The sequence below is a fragment of the Gekko japonicus genome, unplaced genomic scaffold (assembly GCF_001447785.1).
Source record: "Gekko japonicus isolate JY-2015 unplaced genomic scaffold, Gekko_japonicus_V1.1 scaffold248, whole genome shotgun sequence".
Classification (NCBI taxonomy): Eukaryota; Metazoa; Chordata; class Lepidosauria; order Squamata; family Gekkonidae; genus Gekko; species Gekko japonicus.
In genome coordinates, this window is record NW_015169782.1 from 1,001,491 (window position 1) to 1,014,395 (window position 12,905).

General features: G+C 49.9%; 1 protein-coding gene across 2 annotated transcripts in view; it reads left to right on the forward strand.

Annotated features, from left to right (window-relative positions):
* Nucleotides 1-3,297, forward strand: part of NUDT22 (nudix hydrolase 22) — an 8,712-nt gene extending 5,415 nt beyond the window's left edge. For both annotated transcript variants that reach the window (XM_015416825.1, XM_015416826.1), the window contains exons 5-6: nucleotides 1,501-1,594; nucleotides 2,955-3,297. In XM_015416825.1, the coding sequence (XP_015272311.1) occupies nucleotides 1,501-1,594; nucleotides 2,955-3,059 (199 nt within the window). In that variant the 3' untranslated portion in view covers nucleotides 3,060-3,297. The remainder of the gene's footprint in view (nucleotides 1-1,500; nucleotides 1,595-2,954) is intronic.
* Nucleotides 3,298-12,905: the final 9,608 nt, after the last annotated feature.

Sequence of the window (12,905 nt, forward strand, 5' to 3'; positions counted from 1 at the left end):
TGCCTGTTATAAGATGTGGTGCATCATCTCAAATTCCTTTACTCTGGCGAGAAACTTAATAATAATCCTGGCCAACCGTACAGGGAGTTCTTTTAAAGGATTACTATGTTAATGAAAACACTTTGAGGGCTGAGAGGAAAAACTTCCTAAATAATATTATCCATTTGTCAAACTCCAGACCTCAAGCCATCTGACAGGCTCTGGTTCCTCACATGACTGGAACTGAGCTTGTTTGTGTCAGTGGCCTGACTTCTTGTTGTTGTTGTCAAGTCACAGTTGACCTATGGTGGCCCTGTAGGGTTTTCAAGGCAAGAGAGGTTCAGAGGTGGTTTGTCATTGCCTGCCTCCGCATCATGACCCTGGTATTCCTTGGAGGATTTGACTGGGAGCCAATCAGGGCTTGGAAGAATCTAGAGCCCTCATAGAAAACAAGAGGGTTTATAGGGCCTTCTAGCCCTGACCTGGATAGCCCACGCTAGCAATGTGGGATACCTTTTAGCCATGCATTGTGGAATTGGTCCATAGAAGAAGAGATTGGATTTATACCCCGCCCTTCACTACCCAAAGGGGTCTCAGAGCGGCTTACAAACTCCTTTCCCCTCCTTTCCCTTCCCCACAACAGACACCCTGTGAGGTAGGTGGGGCTGAGAGCAGTGCTCCTTCTAAGCTGAGTTAGTGTGAGCTAGCTCACAATTTTTTAGCCTCCAACTCACACATATTTGTCTTAGCTCGGGAAGGAGGGCTCCAGAGCAAACCAATTTATGCAGCAGCCAAATCGCTCGCTCACAACGTTAATGCCAGCAGCTCACAAAAGTAGAATTTTTGCTCTCAAGACTCCACAGCTTAGAGGGAGCATTGGCTGAGAGTGCTCTGAGAGAACTGCTCTTTCGATAACAGCTCTGACAGAACTATGGCTTGCCCAAGGTCATCCAACAGTTGCAAATGGAGGCGTGGGGAATCAGACCTGGTTCTCCCAGATTAGAGTCTGTACACTTAACCACTACACCAGACTGGCACACTTAACCACTGTACCAAACTAGATGGGATTTAGCTTTCAAATTTTGGACCAGTGGCAAATGTCTGCCTTGCTTCACTTCCGAGAGCTGACATGATTGGACTAGCGTGGGCTATCCAGGTCAGAGCTAGGCCAGACTAGAAGGCCCTATAAACCCTCTTATTTTCTACGAGGGCTCTAGGTTCTTCCAAGCCCTGATTGGCTCCCAGTCGAGTCTTGTGGTAGGTTGAAATCTCTTGCTAGTATAATCAACTGCAACTGTAGGGTTGTGATCTCTCTCTGCCATCTTGAGGCTCCATTCCCAAATTTGGTAACTCTACGTACTTTGGCCCCGTCAGCCTTTTTGGCTGCTATGCAAGGCCTCCTCAACCAGTGTTTTCATGTCCCAACTTTCCTCCAGGACCAAACCACTATAGATTCGGGTTTAGCCCTCAGATTTTGTTCACTTCCCCTCATAGGGTCTTTATTTCTTCTTTTCTTTTCAGGTGCAGCCTCACTTCTGAGGAAGTGCAACATAACTATGCCATTGGGGGCCCTGAAGCCCAAGAGTCAACTAGCACCATATTTGTCACCAGAGAAGTAAGTGATAGTCCAGAGACAATCTGGGTGTACTTAGCCCTTCCCTCAAGAATAAGAGCCAAGCATGGCCGAATGAGAGGCCTTATGGGCTCGAGTGAAACACTGTTGGCCTGCTTGTGTCACCTGACAACTGCAGTAACAGAAGCTGAAGTAGCACCTTCTGGCTGGCACTACTGGTGGCGCCAGGGTGCACTAGAGAGTGTACGCTAGTGGCTCTCCTAGCAAGTTGTCAGGAGATTGCAGTGAGTAACAGCCTGGTCTAAGCATATTTGCTTAGAAGTAAGTCTCTGAATTCGGTGGGACTTCCCACTTTAAGCAGGCATAAGAACTGCTGCTAGATTTGGTTGCTGTAGTCCGTAATTCAAGACCTTTCCCTGCCATTTAACAACAGTAGCATAAGTTCTTAGCACCCAGAGAGTCAATGTGGGATATCTTTTAACCATGCAGTGTGGAATTGGTTCATGGATGGGATTTTTAGCTTTCAAATTCTGGACCAGTGGTAAATGGAATTAACTTGAACTAACTTCCAAGTGTTGCAAGGGTTTATTTCTAAGGCAGCAGTTGTAAGCATGCATTTTTCCAAAGACATCCTGCTATATTAAATGGGATACTTGTGGATAAATTTGATCATGATCCGCCTGTGAACTATTGCTGCAGTGATGATATTAAGCTGCCTTATAATGCTGAATCAGACCCTTGGTCCATTAAGGTCAGTATTGTCTACTTAGACTGGCAACATCTCTCCAGGGACTTATGTAGAGGTCTTTCACACAACCTATCTGATTTTTATTCTCCAGGGACTTATGTAGAGGTCTTTCACAACGCCTGATTTTTTTTTTACTGGAGATGCTGGGGATTGAACCTGGCATCTTCAGCAAGCAGAGATGCTCTAGTACTGAGCCACAGTCTCTCCCCTAGTGAAACCCTCACTTAGGGCTGGCCCTCAAGCCTCCACCCCTCATTGTTTAGTGAGCCTACAGGAACTCTGTCGGCCTCCGCTCCAGTTTAACACACCCTCTTGGTTTCATTCAGAGTGTGTTCGAGCTTACTGAACCGCATTAGTGCACTGAAGTACATTGGATTGGAGTTTCTGTAAGGCTGAGCAATTGCTTCATGCAATCCAGATGCAAGTAAAAGAAAGAGTAGCCAAATTATAATAGCCCTTTAAAAGGATGGCATCATTCTGCTGGATATCTCTGAAGTGTGAAGAAAGAGAGGTGGCCATGAACACCCTCACAATCACACTTCAGGTGGCTTTCTTTCTGTGGCCCCTGACAACTGAAGTCCCTACTGACTAGGCCCTGGGGCATTCCTTGAAAGTCTCCCTCCTGCATGTGAGTTCCTTCCTGTCTTTGTGCAGAACGTCCTGATGATGGAGCAGAGCGGGGACCTGTGGAAAGAGCTGTGCCCTTCGGCTAAAGGGGCCATAAAACTCTACGTAGGAGTGATGGGCCAGTGCCGGTGACGTGACCACCGATGTCAAATGGTAGGAGGAAGCCAGTGACTCAGGGACCGTTCAGGACTTTCTTGCATTTTTCTTGGGGGGAATTGCTAGCTGTTCATTGGCACAGCTGGAATCTTAACTCCAGGGTTATAGATAAGTGGGCTTCCCTACTGCTGCTCTGAAACTGAACCGGGTAACCTCTTCCTTGTGCCGGGCCCGACCTGCTGCTAACCGTGCCTATTGGTCACCCACTTCTCAATAAAGGCTTGAAAAAACTTCTTACAGCTAGTGTGACGTCCCGTTCTGAGCATACATTGGTTTTGCACCCATGACTGCTGATCAGCTGTACCGGCGACTTTTCCCTTGAGACCTGTGCTTATAAACACACACACACACACACACACGGGTCGTTTCGTAGAAAAAGAGCTAGGGGAACTCATTAGCATACCTCATTAGCATATGCCACACCCCCTGACATCACCGGAAGTGTGTCATAAGGCCACACACCCCACCCCCAACAGTCCCGGCCGCCGCCGGCCTTGCAGCTCCACTGCCGAGCCCCTTGCGGGGCCCGGCGGTGGACCTGCAAGGCCGGCGGGAGTGCAAGGAAGCCCCGCGAAGGCCCTTCCTGGCCCCAGGCAGGCAGGGGTGGGGAGAGGCAGGGATGAAGCATCTTACCCTCCCTCTTCTCCTGCCTCCTCCTGGCTGAATGAGGGACGGAAGCGGGGGGCGAGGCTTCGTCATGTGCCCCGCCCCTCGTACCTCACCCGGGGGAACTGCGATCCCCCGTGACCCCCCCGAAATGACATATATATATATATAAATGGTACAACCCTTATTTTGCATAATTTATGTTCCTTTTAATAGTGAGGAGGAGACAGAAACTTTTGCAACCCCTTCCCTTCCCCTGGTCTTATCCCCTTTAGAAGCTTCCACAATTACGAGTGGCATTATCTGTGCATTTATTTATGTACTTTATTTACACCCTGCCTTTCTTCCCAATGGAGACCCAGCGTTGCTTACCTCATTCTCCTCTCCTCTGTTTTATCCTCACAACAACCCTGTGAGGTAGGTTAGGCTGAGAGTGTGTAATTGGCCCAAGGTCACCCAGCAAGTGTCTGTGGCATAGTGGGGATTCGAACCTGGGTCTCCCAGATCCTAGTCCAGCACTTTAACCACACTGGACCACGCTGGTTCTCCACTGACATGCTTTTAAGGATATCTTCACGATCATAAGGACTAGAATCCTGTTTTGTGTTTTTAAGCTGAATCTTAGATTAGTTGTTGTAGATTTTCCGGGCTGTATGGCTGTGGTCTTGGCCTTGTAGGACCTGACGTTTCGCCAGCAGCTGTGACTGGCATCCTCAGAGGTATAGCACAGAAAGACGGAGTCCTCTCTGTGTCAAGTACAGAGAGGACTCCATCTTTCTGTGTTATACCACTGAGGATGCCAGTCATAGCTCCTGGTGAAACGTCAGGTCCTACAAGGCCAAGACCACGGCCATACAGCCCGGAAAATCTACAACAACTAATGGACTCCGGCCGTGAAAGCTTTCGACAACATATTAAATCTTAGATTCTCAGGAAGGCACGTTCTATGTCCAATGCTATTTCGTGTCTGCAACTGTAGTGTACCACAGCCTTGGCTATGTCCTTCATGAGTTTACTTTTAAAAAATTTTTTTTCCCCCCCCCCCCCCTTGTGCAAATTGCATGTATGCAAAGAAAAGCGCTCTCTTCCAAGAAATATTTGTTTTATTTTTCAACTTTATATCCCGCCCTCTCCGTGCATGGGCTCAGCGCGGATCACAACAAACCATTAGGCCATTTGGCATCACAGAAACACAATAATAAATAATTAAAACATTACAGCGAAGATTTTGAAAAAATTTGCACCGATTATTGCACAGTCTCCTCCAGTACTGGTGCCACTGGACTCTTGAGTTTGTTCAATCCGGGCCGTGTGAAAATGATGTCTTCAGCGGGGGAGGCTGACTTTTTTTTTACTGGACGCCCGCGGCCTCAACCAAAGGCCTGGCGGAACAGCTCCGCTTTACAGGCCCTGCAGAACGGTAGAAGGTCCAACAGGGCCCTGATCTCACGCGGGAGCATGTTCCAAAAAATGGGCGGCTCCAGGTAAAGCCTCGGTGTCTTCCCCGTGTTTGCACCCAAGTCGCTCTGGACATTAGCCAGAACCTTTATCCTGCAGCGGTGGAGGATTTCTCAGAATTGGGGGAACAAGGGGGTGGGCAGAGGTGGCGTGAGAGAGGGCCGCATTACGAGGAAAGTGCTGATCCCTCTTCCTGAGCCTCTGTTATCTGGATTATTGGCAGCTTGGAGGCAGTTAATGAGCCAGGATCCGGGTCCCCACAATCCGAGGAGCCTGGCACCTGGGGCTCCTGAGCAGATTAGTGTCTGAGCTGTGACCCGAGGGGCTCAGCTGCTGCATTGACACAACTACCTCTGGCTCAAAAGTGACGTTCTCCCTCCCTCCCCTTTCCATTTACACAAGTGACGGAGTTTCGATTCACCAGACACGGTCCACTTTCCAGGAGGAGGAGGTCTCAGATCCGTTTCTGTGCGTTTGGCAGCGCTTTGGTCTACAGAAAGAGGGCAAACCCAAATTTCACAGCAAGGGGTGGTCTTAGCCAGTGGTCATCAGGGGCAGCTGCCCTGCGCCATATGCTTGGGAGGGCCCGACCACCCAGGGCCCTCGACAGAGGCAGAAAAAAGAAGGAAAACAGCAGGCTTCTGCTGCCGTCACTCACTTTTCACTCACTCCATCTGGAGCTTGGGGTGCCCACTCACAGCAAGGGACCGGGGCAAGGGTTTTTCCTTTGCTTGACCCTGGCAGGGGGTTGGCACTGATTCTGGGGCCCTGCCCTGGACTTTTACCCAGGACCCCAAAGCCACTAAGACCACACCTCTGTTCACAGTGGGGAGGCCCTGCCGATTATACTGTGGCGTTCACTGCTGGTGGAGGTAGCGTTGGCCATGAGTACAGATGGCTTTAAAAGGAGGTTGGATGGATTCATGGAGGAGAGGTCCATCAGTGGCTACAGGCCGTGGTGACTAAAAGGAACCTCCATGTACAGAAGCAGTAAATCTCTGAATACCAGGGCTAGGAGGTGTGGCGGAACAGTCCTGCTTTGGCCTGCAGGCCCTGTTCCACCCCGCTCTCCAATGTTTTCTCAACCCCTGGAGAGGCTTTTCTCTCTCTCTCCGGTAACCCTCCATCACCACCTGCCCTCTGCAGGAATTTCCCACTGGGAGGGTCAAGACTCCCAGCTTCCCTTTCAAATTCTGAGGCCTTGCCTCTGTATCTCCCGCTGCCCAGCGACTGGTCACCATAGGGACCGTTTACTGCCTTGTGCACCCCTGGAGGAATAGCCGCTTGCCAACTGACTGCGTCCCCCAGGCGCTCCTTTTTAAAATCACGTGTCCGAGATGGTGGAGGTCTATGTGGTACAGAGAACCACTCCCAGCATTCAAATGAAATGGGTAAAACGCAATTCCTTTGTCCCTGTCTCTATACATGCCCTATCAGATGTTTAAATGTAGGACAGGCTCCTTAGCTTAGAATGTTATAGATCTCTACAGAGTTGTCATTACCTTGCAGCTTCCTTCAGCTGTCAAGGCCAGTACATGGCTAATGGCTGCCTCCTCCAGACCTCAATTAAGAGTTCTGTCTGCTTTTTTTTAATATCCTTAATGTCTGCTTGCCCAAGGTCATCCAGCAGCTGCAAGTGGAGGAGTGGGGAATCAAACCTGGTTCTACCAGATTATAGTCCACACACTTAACCACAACACCAAACTGGCCTCATGGATGGCTCTATAAGGGGACTAGGCCAAGCCTGAACTCCCCCTGGAAGCTGAAATCACTAAACTGAGACTATTGTACTTTGGTCACCTTATGAGAAGTCAAGATGCCGATGAAGTCGCCTCTTCACAAGCTATGGACCTAGTATCCTCCATGACGACACTGGGACTCTATCAGGTTGTATCAGCTCCCATGTACCAAGCAGGCCACACGCTAGATCTGATTTCTGGAGTGGGATAAATGTATATTGGGTGCCTTGATAGCAGGGCCAGGGTCAGACCACTTTGTCCTGAAGGCTCGGCTGAGTATCCCAATCCCTCCTTGTCTAGGTGGCAAGATTATTTGTGCTCACTCATGGAGACTAATGGATCCCATTGGTTTCCGGAATGCTCTGCGAGATCTGATGCCTTCTGGCAATTCGTTAGATGAGCTGGTAGAGGACTGGCACAGCTGACTCTGAAGCCACCGACGGAATCACTCCCTGATGCCCTCTTCGCTCCTGCTCCAAACTAGCCCCTTGGTACACCACGGAGCTACAGAGGATGAAATGGGCGCTGAGACGGCTGGAGCGAGCGTGGCAGGGTGCTCATGGCAAAGCTGCAGGGACATCTCATTGGACGTTCATGAAAGCCTATTGTGAGGTGGCAGTGAAAGCTGCAAAGAAGGAATTCTGTGCGACCAGCTCAATTAGTTAGAATAATCAGGTCATTTAACATCCCTCTCACAGGGAAACCAAAAAGATGGTAATCAGCTGTGAGGCCTTTGCGAGCTATTTTGCGGATAAAATTTTGTCGCTCCACCAAGACCTGCTGGCCACAACTGATACCGTATGTGAACTGAGGCCCCTTGGCCGTTTCCAGGCCCAGTAATGGACCATTTCCGTCGACTCTCCCTGAAAGAGGTCGACAGGACCCTGGCTGCTGTGCCCATCGCTTGCCCCCTTGGTATGTGTCTGTCATGGCTGGTGAAAGCCGGCGGTATTGGAATACTGTTGGGTGATAGTGAGATATTGAAAAAAATGGTATTTAGCAGAGATAAGATAGTCCAGCAGAGCCAGAGTAAAATAATTCAGACTGAGAGTCCATGTGTGATTAAAATATAAAGTTTTTACTAAATTCTAGCATGGGAAGGGTAACTGGGATGAAAATATCAACAGAGCATAATTGGCTACATCCTTACACTACAAAGACAAAACTAGAAGGGAGAGATTGTGGCTCTTCTTCTTCTTCTTCAGAACACAAAACAAAGATGGGAAGAGAAGCCATAAAATGGTAATATACCTTGACACTTTAGTCCCAGTCAAATTCCTAGATCAGGGAGAAAATTCCCGGGCATCCTACAGCTAAAGAACACTGGTTACATGAGAAACATGTGACTTCCTGTGAGTGACATAAACAAACATTTAACCCCAGATATACTGAGTGTTTTCAACTTGTAGTGCCCAGGGGTCCTTTCGTAGAAAAAGAGGTGCAGGAGCTCATTAGCATAACTTATTTGCATATGCCACACCCCCTGACATCACCGGAAGTGTGTCAGGAGGCAACACCCACCACTCAGGCTCCACTGGACTGTTTTGGATTGCTAGCTATTGGGGGGGGTGGGGGGACGTGCAGATCTGTCTACGCAGAGGAGGGAGAGCTTGTACCTGAATAAAACTTGGTCTTAAAGGTGCCACTGGACTGTTTTGGACTGGGGGGCGGGGGGGGGCTCTGCAGCTTACCTGGCTGCTTCTTGCTCTGACTGAGGGCTGCTGGGAGCAGGGGGTGGGGCTTGTTGCATGTGCCCGCCCCCTGGGCTCTTTACTGCCGGAGCTCCGCTCCTGTGCGTTCCTGTAGGAAATGACCCCTGGAATGCCCAACAAATACGGATCCCGCTGGCAGATATTATCAACTTGTCCCTGACTTCTGGGTCTTTCCCAGGGGCTTTAAAGGAGGCAGTGGTGAGTCCTCTCTTTTTTTAAAAAAATTCATCTCTGGACCGTACCAATCCAGCCAACTACTGCCCAGTGTTGAATCTACCGTTCCTGGGTAAGGTAGTTGAGAGAGAAGCGGCAGAACAGCTCCAGCCTTTCCTGGATGAGGCCTCTATCCTGGAGCCATTCCAGTCTGGCTTCCGCCCTGGCCATGGGATGGAGACGGAATTGGTCGCCCTCACGGATGACCTCCGGAGACAACTGGACCAAGGCGGGTCAGCGCTGCTGTTACTTCTTGCTTTGACAGCGGCGTTTGACATGGTCGATTACGGTCTTATGGCCCGCTGCCTCGTCAACACGGGGATACAGAGGACTGCCTTGCAGTCGCTTGTCTCCTTTCTCCACAGTCAGGGACAGAGGGTGGCGCTACGGGAGAGGGTTTCATTGTGTTACCCACTGGTATGCGGTGTCCCTCGGGGACAATCCTCTCCCCTATGTTGTTTGGTGTAGTGGTTAAGTGTGCAGACACTAATCTGGGAAAACTGGGTTTGATTCCCCACTCCTCCACTTGCACCTGCTGGATGACCTTGGGCAAGCCATAGTTCTGGCACAGCTGTTCTTGAAAAAGAGCAGTTTCTGTCAAGAGCTCTCTCAGCCCCACCTGCCTCATAGGGTGTCTGTTGTGGGGAGGGGAAGGGAGAGGAGTTTGTAAGCCACTCTGAGACTCCTTTGGTTAGTGAAGGGCGGGGGATAAATCCAATCTCCTCCTCCTCCTCCTCCTCCTCCTCTTCCTCCTTAATATCTATATGTGCCTCCTTGCCCAGCTAGTCTGGGGGTTGGGGCTGGGTTGTCAGCCAATCAGCCATGGCCTCCAGGGGTCATTTCATAGAAAAAGAGGTGCAGGAGCTCATTAGCATAACTTATTTGCATACGCCACACCCCCTGACATCACCGGAAGTGTGTCAGGAGGCAACACCCACCGCTCAGGCTCCACTGGACTGTTTTGGATTGCTAGCTATTGGGGGGGGGGGGGGTGCAGATCTGCCCTCGCAGGGGAGGGAGAGCTTGTACCTGAATAAAACTTGGTCTTAAAGGTGCCACTGGACTGTTTTGGACTGCGGGGGGCGGGCGGGGCTCCAACTTACCGGGCTGCTTCTTGCTCTGACTGAGAGCTGCTGGGAGCAGGGGGTGGGCTTGTTGCGTGTACCCGCCCCCTGGGCTCATTACTCCCGGAGCTCCTGTGCGCTCCTGCAGGAAATGACCCCTGGCCTCCAGAGTCCATCAACAGATACAGCTGGGTGTCATCAGCGTACTTACAACAACACAGCCCAAACCTCCAGACCAGATGGGCAAGAGGACGCATGTAGATGTTAAAATACATAGGATCACCCCCTGGGGGACGTCGCATACGAGAGGGTAACCTGGTGAAACCCGCTGCCCAAGCGCCACTCTCTCAATTCATAGGGTTGCTGTAAGTTGGAAATGACCTGAAGGCATTTAACGCATAGACAAAGTCATGGAGCGTAGGCCTACGAATGGCAGGATGGCTAAATGGAACCTCCATGGTCAGAAGTAGTGTACCTTCCTGTAACAGTGGCTGGGAGGGGGCAACAACATGCTGTCTTCCTGTCTAGGCATGTAGGCTTTGGAAGGGGGAGCATTTGTGAAAATGGGTTAGTTGGGCTAAAGGTAAAGGTTTCCTTGCTCAAAAGCCAGTCGAATCTGACTCTAGGGTTGCAGTGCTCATCTCCGTTTCAAAGCCAAAGAGCCAGCGTTGTCTGCAGACATTTCCGTGGTCATGTGGCCGGCATGACTAAACACCAAGGCGCACGGAACAGTGTTACCTTCCCACCAAAGTGGTACCTATTTATCTACTTGCAATGTCTTGCTTTCGAACTGCTAGGTTGGCAGGAGCTGGAACCAGAGACGGGAGCTCACTCCGTCATGGGGCACACTCGGGTCTTGACCTGTTGAACTACCGACCTTCCACAGCCTGCAGTTCAGCGTCTTAACCACTTGAGCCACCGCAGCTCCTTTAGTTGGCCTAGCCGGACCTTTGGTCTGATCCAGCTGGGATTTTCCGAATTTCTTAACGTCTGCGCATTTTAAGTAGGCCCCTGCCCCCAAGGAGATGACAATCGACATTTCAACAGACAGCACGGGAAGGGCAGAGAAAGAACCCGTGGAAGGTTATTTATTTTCCCCACGGCCATTAATAGGCACTGTCTGGCATTTACGTTTCCAGACTCCTCCGCTCCTTAAATTGCTGCAATTTCCCCGTCCCAACTGCCAGCGCAGCCCATCTCCTGCTCCTTGGTATTTCAGGCACCACCACCCCCCCCCAGCTCCCCCGCCTAGTCGCGACTCGCTTCGCTCTTGAAATGACCTTCCCAAGTCTGGGCCCAGGAAGCGCTTTACGCAAACCCAACCTGACTTTGAAAAGTGCAAAAATAAGGCAGACAGCGCCACTTAGTGGTCATGCAGCGCAACAACTCCAGCGCAAAGAGTAGCAGCTCGCCAGGACTTTGAATTTTTTGTTGTTGTTCAGTCGCACAGTCGAGTCCGACTCTCCGGGACCCCATGGACCAGATCACGCCAGGCCTTCCGGTCTTCCGCCGTCCTCTGAAGTGTGCTCAATTTCATGTTCGTTGCATCTATGACACTGTCTAATCATCTCATCCTTTGCAGTCCCCATCTTCTTTGACCTTCAGTCTTTCCCAGTGAGTGCTCCCTTCTCATTTGGTGGCCAAAGTATTTGAGCTTCAGTTTCATTATCTGGCCTTCCAGAGAACAGTCAGGGTTGATTTCTTTTAGGATTGACTGATTTGATCTTCTTGCAGTCCAAGGGACTCTCAAGAGTCTTCTCCAGCACCATAGTTCAAAAGAATCTATTCTTCGGCACTCGGCCTTCCTTATAGTCCAACTCTCGCAGCCATACATGACTACTGGGAATACCATTGCTTTGACCATGCGGACTTTTGTTGGCAGGGTGATATCTCTACTTTTTATCATGCTGTTTAGGTTTGCCATCGCTTTCCTCCCAAGGAGCAGGCATCTTTTAATTTCATGGCTGCTGTCACAGTCTGCAGTGATCTGGGATCCAAGGAACGTGAAGTCTGTCACTACTTCCACATTGGCATAGAAAAAATCGATACAAGTTAATACAGTTTAATAGGTAAGTTAAAACCATAACATACATATACATCTGGGTAAATATTAAATAAGCAAGGCGACAATATACATCCTTGTCGTACTCCTTTTCCTATGCTAAACCAATCAGTTGTTCCATATCTGGTTCTAAGTGTCACTTCTTGACCCTTATACAGGTTTTTCAAGAGACATGTGAGGTGGTCTGGTACTCCCATCTCTTTAAGGACCTGCCATAGTTTGTTGTGATCCACACAGTCAAAGGCTTTAGCATAGTCAATGAAGCAGAAGTAGATGTTTCTCTGGTACTCTCTTGCTTTCTCCATAATCCAGCAAATGTTGGCAATTTGATCTCTAGTTGTACTTCTGGCAGTTCTCTATCCACGTACTGTTGAAACCTAGCTTTGTGCTTATCAATCAGTAATTTGAAACGTGCTGTTCTGTCAAAGGGAGATGTATAAGCGTTGCTCCCAAACAAACTAATATTAACTCCTGATCGGAGGGGGTCCTTCATTAGCGATTCATTCATGGGGGAGAAACTCAGGGTATATCTTTTTGTATCAAATATATATGTGTGCATGCTCTAAAGTCTGGCACTGCAACTGCTTTGGGCAATTGAGAGCCAGTTTGGTGTAGTGGTTAGGAGCATGGACTCTAATCTGGGAGAACCAGGTTTGATTCCGCAATCCACATGCAGTTGCTGGTGTGTCCTTGGGTCAGTCGCAAGTTCTCTCAGAGCTGTTCTCTCAAGAGCAGTTATCTCAGAGCTCCCTCAGCCCCACCTACCTCACAGGGTGTCTGTTGTGGGGAGGAAAAGGGAAAGGAGACTGGGAGCCACTCTGAGACTCCTTCGGGTAGTGAAGGGCGGGATATAAATCTTCTTCTCCTCCTCCTCCCCCTCCCCCCTCCTCCTCATGCAGCCAGCTGGGTGACCTTGGGTCATTCACGGTTCTCTCAGAGCAGTTCTCTCAGAGCTCTCAGCCCTACCT